The following is an 11,315-nucleotide window of genomic DNA, read 5'->3' on the forward strand; positions in this document are numbered from 1 at the left end:
TACTTTACATCATATAAGTTTCCGAACTACAATTCTAGTTTACTATTTATTTTGCAATCTTTACTTCTCAATCTATACAACAAAAATACCAAAAATATTTATCTTATTATCTTTATCAGATCTCATTTTCGTAAGTGATCGTGAAGGGATTGACAACCCCTTTATCGCGTTGGTTGCGAGGTTCTTGTTTGTTTGTGCAGGTACTAGGCAACTTGCGTGTAGTCTCCTACTGGATTGATATCTTGGTTCTCAAAAACTGAGAGAAATACTTACGCTACTTTGCCGCATCATCCTTTCCTCTTCAAGGGAAAACCAACGCATGCTCAAGAGGTAGTATGGTGCAATTGCCTTGGCAAAGGAATCCAAATTTCACAAGAGAACCAAGCACATCAAGAGACACTTCAATTCCATCCGCGATCAAGTCAAGGAGGGAGACATAGAGATTTGTAATATACATACGGATCTGAATATCACATACCCGTTAACTAAGCCTCTCTCACGAGCAAAACATGATCAACACCAAGACTCCATGGGTGTTAGAATCATTACTGTGTAATCTAGATTATTGACTCTAGTGCAAGTGGGAGACTGAAGGAAATATGCCCTAGAGGCAATAATAAAGTTGTTATTTATATTTCCTTATATCATGATAAATGTTTATTATTCATGCTAGAGTTGTATTAACCGTAAACTTAGTACATGTGTGAATACATAGACAAACTAAGTGTCACTAGTATGCCTCTACTTGACTAGCTCGTTAATCGAAGATGGTTAAGTTTCCTAGACATGGACAAGAGTTGTCATTTGATGAACGGGATCACATCATTAGAGAATGATGTGATTGACTTGACCCATCCGTTAGCTTAGCACTATGATTGTTTAGTTTATTGCTATTGTTTTCTCAATAACTTATACATGTTCCTATGACTATGAGATTATGCAACTCCCGAATACCGAGAAACACTTAGTGTGCTATCAAACGTCACAACGTAACTGGGTGACTATAAAGATGCTCTACAGGTGTCTCCAATGGCGTTTGTAGAGTTGGCATAGATTGAGATTAGGATTTGTCACTCCGTGTATCGGAGAGGTATCTCTGGGCCCTCTCGGTAATGCACATCACTATAAGCCTTGCAAGCAATGTGACTAATGAGTTAGTTACGGGATGTTGCATTACAAAACGAGTAAAGAGACTTGCCGGTAACGAGATTGAACTAGGTATTGAGATACCGACGATCGAATCTCGGGCAAGTAACATACCGATGACAAAGGGAATAGCGTATGTTGTTATGCGGTTTGACTTATAAAGATCTTCGTAGAATATGTAGGAACCAATACGAGCATCCAAGTTCCGCTATTGGTTATTGACCGGAAGTGAGTCTCGGTCATGTCTACATAGTTCTCGAACCCGTAGGGTCCGCACGCTTAACGTTCGATGACGATCGGTATTATGAGTTTATTTGTTTTGATGTAATGAAGGTAGTTCGGAGTCTCGGATGTGATCACGGACATGACGGGGAGTCTCGAAATGGTCGTGACATAAAGATCGATATATTGGAAGGCTATGTTTGGACATCGGAAGGGTTCCGGATGAGTTCGGGCATTTACCGGAGTACCGGGGGGTTACCGGAACCCCCCGGGGAGTGTATGGACCTTATTGGGCCTTAGTGGGAGAGACGAGGAGGCGGCCAAGGTGGAGGGCGCGTCGCCCCCAAGCCCAATCCGAATTGGGTGGGCCCCCCCTTCCTTCCCTCTTTGTCCCCCTTCCTTTCTCTCCTACTCCAACTAGGGAAGGGGAATCCTACTCCCACCGGGAGTAGGACTCCCCTCTTGGGTGTGCCATGAGAGGGTCGGCCCTCCCCCTCCTCCACTCCTTTATATGCGGGGGAGGGGGCACCCCATAGACACACAAGTTGATTGTTTAGTCGTGTGCGGTGCCCCCCTCCACAGATTTCCACCTCGGTCATATTGTTGCAGTGCTTAGGCCAAGCCCTGCGTTGGTAGCTTCTTCATAACCGTCACCACGTCGTCGTGCTGACCAAACTCTCCCTCGACCTCAGCTAGATCTAGAGTTCATGGGATGCCACCGAGTTGAACGTGTGCAGATCGCGGAGGTGTCGTACCTTCGGTGCTAGGATCGTTTGGATCGTGAAGACGTACAACTACATCAACCGCATTGTCATAACGCTTCCGCTTACGGTCTACGAGGATACGTGGACAACACTCTCCCCTCTCATTGCTATGCATCACCTAGATGGATCTTGCGTGTGCGTAGGAAAATTTTGAAATTACTTCCCCAACAGTTGTGACCAGGCCACAGCTTCAAACTGGAGCCCCGGGTCTTCTGGGATTTGGAGTACGTGGGCAAGCGACATGCAAGAGGCAGGGGTGGATGGCGGTGGTGGAAGAGGTGGTAGGGTTCTAGCGAAGGTGAAGGCGTAGTTGCAGTGGCAGACCTTGGATTGGTCGAGGATGATCTTAGCGACACGCGAGGATGCCAAGTGAAAGCGGAAGACGAGAGGGGAGCACATGGCAACGAAGAAATCCGCAGCACTGCCGCCAAGAGCAACTTGGAGCAGGGCAGCGACGACAATGGTGTCGAGGTGGCGGTCGGAGAAGTCGAAAATGACGTAGAAGGGCGAAGCGAGGTGGAGTTCGGGGGTGGTGATGTCGAGGCGAAGGTAGTAGCTGCAGTCGTCCTCGAACTCGAGCCCCATGGCATTGCCGCAGCCCAGGAAGCATCGGTGAGCTACCTGGTCGGCTTTAACGTAGGGCATGTCGAAGAAAGGTGATGGTGGTGGCGCAACAATGGGGATGAGATCGTCATTTGGGTGAGTGCTGAGGGTGAGGTCAGGTGGAGGAGTAGTCGGGGAGTTGGTGGTGGCCGGAGGTGGTGGAGGAGGCGGGGGGAGAGGAGAGGAGAGAGCCATCTGGTTCTCCTCTGTTGTTCCTTGTTCCTTTCGTGTGTGTGTGTGTGAGAGGAGAGGAGAGAGCCATCTGGTTCTCCTCTGTTGTTCCTTGTTCCTTTCGTGTGTGTGTGTGTGTGTGTGTGTGTGTGTGTGTTGGGTGTTGATTCTCCTATGATGTTCCTTGTTCCTTCTTGTGTGTATCGGATGCTACTTGTTGTAGCCGTTGTGTTGTATCTCAGTCTTTTTATGATAATGAAAATGGTTCAGTCGGCGTAAGCCCACCATAGCACCGTCAGAAAATAAAAACCACAACAAACCCACGGTCCATCCTTGTAGTCTGAAACATTTGTAGTACACCTCACGTTTCATCAAAATCAACCCATTATAACGAAACAAGGTCAAAACGATGGAACTGGGCCGTGTGTTATTTTGTAGAAACCAGAGGATACGTGCGTTGCTGCCGGAAATGGTTGATGAAACTTGGGTTGGTAACATGGCGAGTTCATTAAAATTACTCGGCGGCCACTGCATGTGATGAGGGAGGCGGAGACGCGGCGCATAAGCCGAATCGTCGTGCAGCGCTAGAGCTAGAGGGTGGCAGGCCCCACTGATCACTTTGACTAGGGCTTAAATAAAACAAAATATTTCAAAAATATTAATAAGCCAATGACATGTGGGTCCAATATCTAATTTGAATAGTCCTTTTCTTTTTTTCTCTTTTTATTAAAGTTTGGCGTCACATGTAAGTATGTGAGAGAGAGGGGGTGAGAAAAATGGTATTTTGTTTTGTTTTTTTAGAGTGGATCCACCAGTAAATGACACATGAAGACAGGGGCAAAAATGTCAAATAAACGGCTAGATACTAGTCAAATAGCTTTGACTCGATGAAAACAATATGAAAGGGCATTTCTATAAGTGCAACTAATGGCAGAGGGGTAAATTTGAGCATGCTTCAAAATATGACTAGTGGATTCGAGTTAGGATCACAAATGTAGATGTCTTCTTTTTAATATTTATAAGTGCTTAGTTTTTAGTTCAAAGTTTGCTGCAACCCTGTTTGCGCCACTGCCAATTGAGTTTTTGTGGGAACAATTGGTCTGAGCAGCTGCTGCCAAGCAACCACCATGTCGGGTGTTCTCAACGCCCGTCTTCTTGCTCCTATCACCACCTAGGGTTTGTGAGGCATCCAATGTAGGTGTGTGTGTGTGAGAGAGAGAGGAGTGTGGATAGGCTTTGCGAGGAGGAGGACCGACCGTAAAGCCGCAGACTTCTCAATTGCCACGCTGACATGAATGCGAATAGGCGAGCAGCCTGTCAGCTAGAGTAAATCATTATGTGTGTCCTACAACGAAGTGAATAGGGTTTATGGGCCAGTTCGGGCATCGGAGTCCGACGTGGCGGTCGTTCGAACTCCTCATAACGTCACCCGATTTAAGGCCAAACTACGATATTTTAGACATCTGGACCGTCCTAATTTGATTTGATGACGCACGTTGAAGGCCTAAACATGTCTAAACCGGCGGATTTACGCATTTGCAGAAGCTTTGGGTTTTTTTAGGGGTATTTGCGGAAGCTTTGGTGATTTATGTTGCTTTGACTCCAAACCAGTTTTGATGACAAAAAATGGATTTCGGTTCATTGAACCTGGCCATGTGTACCCCTCCGCGGCCCATTAACCCGTCCAGGTCCATCCCGTCCGTCGGTCCCAGCTAATAAAACCCTTTGCCACCCGCAAGCAGCCGCGTCGGCATCGCGCCCATATCCCCGTGCCCGCCCGCTGACGCGACGTACACCGCACCAAGAACCCGTCGGACCCTCCGCCGGCCACGGCGGGAGCGACTGCCACGCGCGCGCGGCCTCACGTGCCGCCCACCGCCCCTGACCCTAATCCCCAAACCAGCCCACGACTATCCTCTCCCCTCCTCTCTCGGTATAAGTGCTCCCCCACCACCGCCACCGTCTTCTCCCCCCTCTCCGACCCGAAACCCCCATCCCGTCCGTCCGGGGGAGAAGACCGCCGGCGGAGGAGAGGAGACGCGGGCGAGGCAAGAGGAGCGTCAAATCCCCATCTTGCTCCTCCTCCCGCGCCGCCGACCCACCCGCGGCATTCTCTCCGGCGCCCCTCCTCCGGCCAGGTACTAACTGAATCCACCCACCCGTGCTTTCTTTTTGGGCGATTTTGATTTGGGGGCGGTGTTGACATGACAGTTCCAGCTCGGGGGAATGGCTTCTTGTGCGATTAGGATACGGGGACATTTAGTGCTAGTAGTATCTTTGATTTGGCGTGATCCCCGGCTCAGTTTGTTGTCGTCTTCAGCAGGATGGTGCTGTGGGTATTCGGGTATGGGTCCCTGATCTGGAACCCCGGATTCGACTTCGACGAGAAGATCCTGGGATTCATCAAGGGCTACAAGCGAACGTTTAATCTCGGTATGCTTGGTTTGGAAGCAAATCTGAACCTGTAGCTGTACTTCTTGGTCTGAAGATTTCACATCTCAACTCTTTTCTTTCTCCACAGCTTGCATTGACCATAGAGGCACACCACAGCATCCGGCCAGGACCTGCACCCTTGAATCCGAAGATGAAGCCATATGCGTAAGTTGACTGCAGCCATGAATCAAATACCTATAGCACATGATGCTGCATTACTGGGTGGTCACCGTATAATACTATTCTCTAGGACTGTTGCCCTGGCCAACAATGGGTGACATTTCTGAGACTTGTTGGACCTTCTTCAAACATGCTTGTGTGGCTTCATACTTGTTTCGCAGGGCTATATGGCCATAAGCCCATTGCTATAGCGTCATATTACAATATCTATCACACTTACTAACGTGGCTTTGTGTGTGATGTTGACAAAAAAAAAAAATCTACCTTATGAATTCTTTGGTCAGGACTCAGGACAGAATGTCTTCTGTTTGCATGGTTGCCAGTTTTTGTCAATTCTTCTTTGCCCACTCTAGTTTATTTGTCTTGCTAACCTTGGCCAAATCACAGGCAAGCAAAACCTTGACATCAGTTTTTGGCAGTGCAACCTTGGGCTCAATCCAAATTCATCCCATCTTCTTGCTCATTTGTTCTTCATTTAATGCTTTTGCTGCATTTCTGTCCAGGCATGAAAACTTGATATTCCCTGAGTCTTGTTTTGTCTTATCTTCCTTGCAAACTTACCCTAATATTGGCTGGTTCCTCACCCATCCACTTTAATGCTGAATGTTTAAATCTGATTCATGTGCAAGTGTTTGTAGACATACCCAAAGTAGATTCACTGCATTAGAAGTTCTATTCGCCAAATGAGTAGGCCAAAGTGCATAATGCTGTTACAACTACACCCATGGCGTAAAGATGGTACTTTATTTATTATCCAGTACTCCAATATATCCGCTGTATTAGCAGTTCTATTCACCAAAATGGGGATATCCTTTTCCAAAAAAAAAAAAAATGGGGATATGTATAATATTGTTACCACTGCACCATCGCCATAAAGATTTACTTTTGTTCATTATCCAATATTGATATGGTTTCTTGAATGCCATGACATTGCTCTATCTTTTGGTTTCCTTATTTCTATGGGCTATGGTATTTACATTTACAGCTCATGTCTTTTACAGTGGGGAATTGCTTATTGTGTCAAAGGTGGTCTAGAAAAAGAACGAGAAGCAATGCAGGTGCAGTGATTTTATTTCTTGTTTATTCGCCTGAAAGAAAGATTGGATTTATCATGCTAGAATTAAATTGATAATGTATGAATTTCCACAGTACTTGGAGAGAAGAGAATGCGAGTATGACCAGAAGATCTCTGTGGATTTCTACAAGGTATAAATGCAAGGCGAATATGTTGACATATTTCTCTTCCTCTTTTCTTCAGTACTCTCATTTGCTCTTGCTGAACTTCACTGTTTAGGATGGAAATTCTCTGGAACCAGCTGTGACGGATGTATTAGTGTAAGGATCGAACTTGACTAGTTACTTCTGTTCACATTCCATGTTGACTCACTGCCAAACTTACTTGGTCAATGTACAGTTTCGTATCCACTCCTGATCCAGTTGGCAACAAATATTATCTTGGCCCTGCTGCTTTGGAGGATATGGCAAGGTGCGCTGTTGAACCCTTCGATCCTCTTTTATGAATACTCTGCTTCACTAAGAGCATTTCTGAATTCCTTTCCAATTGTCTTGTTTACAAAACAGGCAAATTGCTACAGCCAGTGGCCCTAATGGATATAATAGGGACTACCTATTCTCAATGGAGAAGGCACTGTCCAATATAAGTAAGGAATTGTTTCTCATGTTGTCACCCGTCTATTTGCACTCATGTTATTTGATCAAGCATGTAGGATGCACTTGTTTCTCATCTGTCTATTCTGTTGACATTCCAAACACGACAGTCTAGTTGTCAGTAGTAGCTTGTTCTGGCTGTCTGTCCTCCTTGCATATTAGCAGAACAAAACTGCACTTGAGTCATATCATCAATCCCTTACAAATGGTGCTATGTGGATGTCTTCAGGCCATGAAGACGACACGATCATTGAGCTTGCGGATGAGGTGAGGAAGGTGCTGAGCAGGTCGACGGAGAAGAAGGTTACCGGCTCCGACATGCCATTAAAATCGCATACTCCCGTTGTGCACATCCCTGCTCTTCCTGAGGGCACCGTCGTGGTCTCAACATAGCAAGAAGAGCGGCACGGCTGGATCGGCGAAAGAGATGGCATTTTCCTCTGACCACACTCACCCTTGACATTCTCCCATTGAAAGATCTGCGGTTTACTTCAGCTCTGGCACCATTGAGGGTGTGCGCTAATTTTCTTTGGCAAAGGCTGTAGCTTCCAGAGTGCTAATGCGAAAGCCTGAGACTTGAAAGTGTTATTGCTTCCCTTGTGATACCCTAATAATAAATGCATTTGGCGACTTAAGCACTTATGCGCCGCTGAGGTGTGATGCTTTGCTTCATGATTCTGTTTCCTAGTTCGTTGTGAATTGACTCTTTTTGAGCAACCGAATGGCCTCTTGGTGCTCCTTCGATTCATATGACAGAAAATGGGGAAACGGGAAAAATGGAGGATTGGTCTGTCCCGCGCACTTGAATCCCATAATTTGGAATGGAGATATTAGGAATTGGCACAAATTAGTACTCCCTATCTTAAGAAATATAAGAGCAGAAATATAAGTGCGTTTAGATCACTACTTTAGTAATGCAAACACACTCTTATATTTCTTCACAGGGGAAGTATTTTTCTTTTTCGAGTACGCAAAATACATAGCTTTATAGAGCTTTATACTAGAAGGCAGAAAGAGTGTACGAGAATAGGAAGCCTCAAAGCCACAACTCGGCTAAAGGCCCAAGAGTAGATGTATACCGTATAAAACTTCATGGGCTAGACGGGCCACGGCCCATTCAGCCTTGCTGAAGCTCCGCCAGTGCCTGCATTACCTCCAATCATACCGGGTTGGGCAAAAAGAAAACGTGTTTGGTTGCAAACAAGGTGGCTTGGCTCGCATTGACATGAACCTTAATCGAACAGTTTCGAGTGAGTCAGGCTGAGTGCGGTGCAAAAGGAAGGCAGCGTGCTCGCGACGGTGCAAAGGGAAATTGAGTAAAGATGGCGGGAGATGAAAATCGGCCGAGGCTGGATGGCGGAAAATCTAGCCTCTTCGTCCCATTTACTCGGTCACCACTAGCTCTAGGGCAAACACTTCCTCTGTTATTAGCATCGGCGCCGACTTAGATTTGTGCAAGCGAAGGCGGCGACAACACTCTCCAGCAGCAAGAGCTGCTTCTCCCCTTCCTCTTCCACCGTCTGGTCCTCCTCAACTCAGCCATGACCCCCCTTCTTCGTCGTCGTCGTCTCCAAAGCCGGTAAGCAACATGGAAGCCCCTCCCCCTATGTTTGGTCGGTTATTAGGCTGTTAGGTAATGTATAGAATCGGTTCCCCATTGCTCACCGCACCATCGATGTCGCCGAGGTTATTGATGTCACCTAGGTTATAAATGAACGCGTGAAGTTGCTAGTTCAGGCAACATCACTAATAGTTGTGATTCAGGCATGGCTCATGTTGATTCACAAGAGAATTGTTTGTCATGGTGACAAGCCTGTCATTTGTTATGCTTCAATGTTAACCCGAGATCATGAAAGAGTAGTGAATTTGAACTACATCTACAACTGCAACGACACAAAGGCTTTGTGGATGCTTCGAATGAAAAGAGCACCTTTCGCCAGGCTTGTGCAAACCTTCAGAAGCAAGGGCAGCTACAAGATAGCATCCACACTAGTGTGGAAAAGCAAGTTGCCATGTTCCTCCATGTTGTCGGTCATAACCAGAGGTTCAGGGTTATCCATAATACATTTAGGAGATCAATGGAGACCATTTTCAGGTACTTCAGTCCAGTGTCAAGTGTTGTATGTTGGTGGAGAACTTAGAGGTGAGATGATCATCAACCGCCCGGACTCCTAGCAAGATTCACACTAGTCCAAGATGGTATCCATATTTCAAGGTGATCACTGGCAGTATGTAGTTCATGGCTTGACATGCTTGTATTGTTCTGCTATAGTCATAACATTATCTTGTAATGACATTTCAGGATTGCATAGGGGCAATAGATGATACTCATATCACTGCTAGAGTGCCAAGGCCACAATCTACAAGTACTACACAAGTCAGAATGTTCTTGTTGTTGTTGACTTTGGTCTGTTACATATGAGTGAGATGTTGAATGTGAGGATCGTTAGAGAAGAAAGAGATACTTGCGAGAGGATAAGGACGGAGGGTGGGACGGCCTGTGGGCCATATGCGCATGTGGCGATACGGCGCGAACGTCATATCCACGCGGATCACACGGCGGCCAGAAGCGAATGTTTCCCTATTAATTTGTTCCTACTTCTCTATGCAATTTGTTCACACGTATGTGAAGTAGCTAATCTATACCTAATAATAAAAGGCTATTGATTCTTGCGGTACGTCATGAAAATTATCCTAAAAATTGTAAAATATTACTCACCAATGCCACCTATAAAGTGATAAAGAAATGTTTGGGCCGGCCCATGCAGTAGGGACCTCCTATACTGTGGCCGGCCCATGTTTGGGCAGCCCGTGTTTTAAAATTTCGTTATTTATTTTTTATTTTTCTTTCCCATTCCGTTTTTTCTACTTTACAAATAATTTGATCCTTCAAAAAAGTTTCAAAAATTAAAAAAAATTGAAATAAAATGTTTAAAAATCATAAAATGGTTGTGAATAAAAAATGTTCGGAATTTTATAAAAAAATGTTTACTTATTCAAAAGATGTTCAAAATTTTGAAAACAAATGTTTGGGAGCTCAAAAAAGTTCATGTATTAAAAAAGTTCATGAAATTGAACAAAATTTAGCCAATTCAAAAAAAAAACCACGAATGAAAAAATATCCTAAAATTTAAAAAAAGTTCGTGACTTACAAAATAGTTTATTCATTCATAAAATGTTCGCTGATTCAAAAAATGATCATGCATTTTTTAAAATATTTGTTAAATAAATAAATGTTCATTAAATCAAAAAATATTCGTGAATTTTAAAAATTATTCCATCAGTTTTCAAAACAATGTTCGTTCAATTTAGAAATGTTCGCATATTGAAGAAAATTGTTAAAAAATGTTCCCAATTTTTTAAAAAATGTTTGTAAATCGGATAGATGTTCATGAATTCAAAAAATATTATTGATTTCAGAAAATGTTCGAAAATTTCTAAAAGTTTCATGAATTTGAAAAATGTTCATGAGTTTAAAAAATGATCATGATTTCACGAAATTGAGAGTGATAGTGTATCTCGGTGACGCAGCAAAATATGATCATGTCATTTGAAGATTATGATTTTTTTTCCCGTTGCAACGCACGGGCCCTTTTGTTAGTACCATTGAAGCTGATTGATTCCTTCTTTTTTGGTGCTGATGAACAAGCACCGCTTGGCAATCTCTTTTTTTAGTGCTGATTTATCTCTGCATAAAATGAAAATTTTAATACGAAATACGAGAACTTTTGGTAAGTCTTTTGGTTTGAAACAACATGGAAGGCTCTGATATTGTGGAAATTTTGGTAATTACTACGTACCATGGCTACAACCCAAACATCATATAGCTTGCCAATTGATCATGCCAATATTATTGGCATGACTAGACGGGGGCTCAGTCCGACTCCGAGCAGGCCGTGGGGACGAGGTTCTACTTTAGCCGGCTAGTCGCGTGCAAAGAGAACACAAGCCCAAATACGACGTGGGCTTTCATAGAGGTTTCCTGTTTGTCCATAGAGTTACCCACACTCCCACAGCCAGACAGACACTTCGATCGATACACATCTCTCTCCCGGCGGCGCGGGCGCCGGCGTTTGGCCTCGGCCACGCCCCGCAGAGCAGGTGAGCCCTCCAACCCCCACCCACCCC

At 44.8% G+C, this 11,315-nt stretch overlaps 1 protein-coding gene across 2 annotated transcripts; it reads left to right on the top strand.

Moving 5' to 3' along the window:
* Positions 1-4,735: 4,735 nt before the first annotated feature.
* LOC119314497 (gamma-glutamylcyclotransferase 2-2-like) lies at positions 4,736-7,829 on the top strand. Of its 2 annotated transcripts, none has more exons than XM_037589204.1 (9): positions 4,736-5,044; positions 5,227-5,339; positions 5,428-5,504; positions 6,521-6,577; positions 6,669-6,725; positions 6,814-6,854; positions 6,934-7,005; positions 7,101-7,180; positions 7,417-7,829. In XM_037589204.1, exons 2-9 carry the CDS (start codon positions 5,231-5,233, stop codon positions 7,578-7,580), a joined length of 657 nt encoding a protein of 218 aa, XP_037445101.1. In that variant the 5' UTR covers positions 4,736-5,044; positions 5,227-5,230; the 3' UTR covers positions 7,581-7,829. The 2 variants fall into 2 exon arrangements, with proteins under 2 accessions (XP_037445101.1, XP_037445102.1); XM_037589205.1 differs by having other exon boundaries at positions 4,737-5,044; positions 5,230-5,339.
* Positions 7,830-11,315: the final 3,486 nt, after the last annotated feature.

The sequence above is a fragment of the Triticum dicoccoides genome, chromosome 6A (genome assembly GCF_002162155.2).
Source record: "Triticum dicoccoides isolate Atlit2015 ecotype Zavitan chromosome 6A, WEW_v2.0, whole genome shotgun sequence".
Taxonomy (NCBI): Eukaryota; Viridiplantae; Streptophyta; class Magnoliopsida; order Poales; family Poaceae; genus Triticum; species Triticum dicoccoides.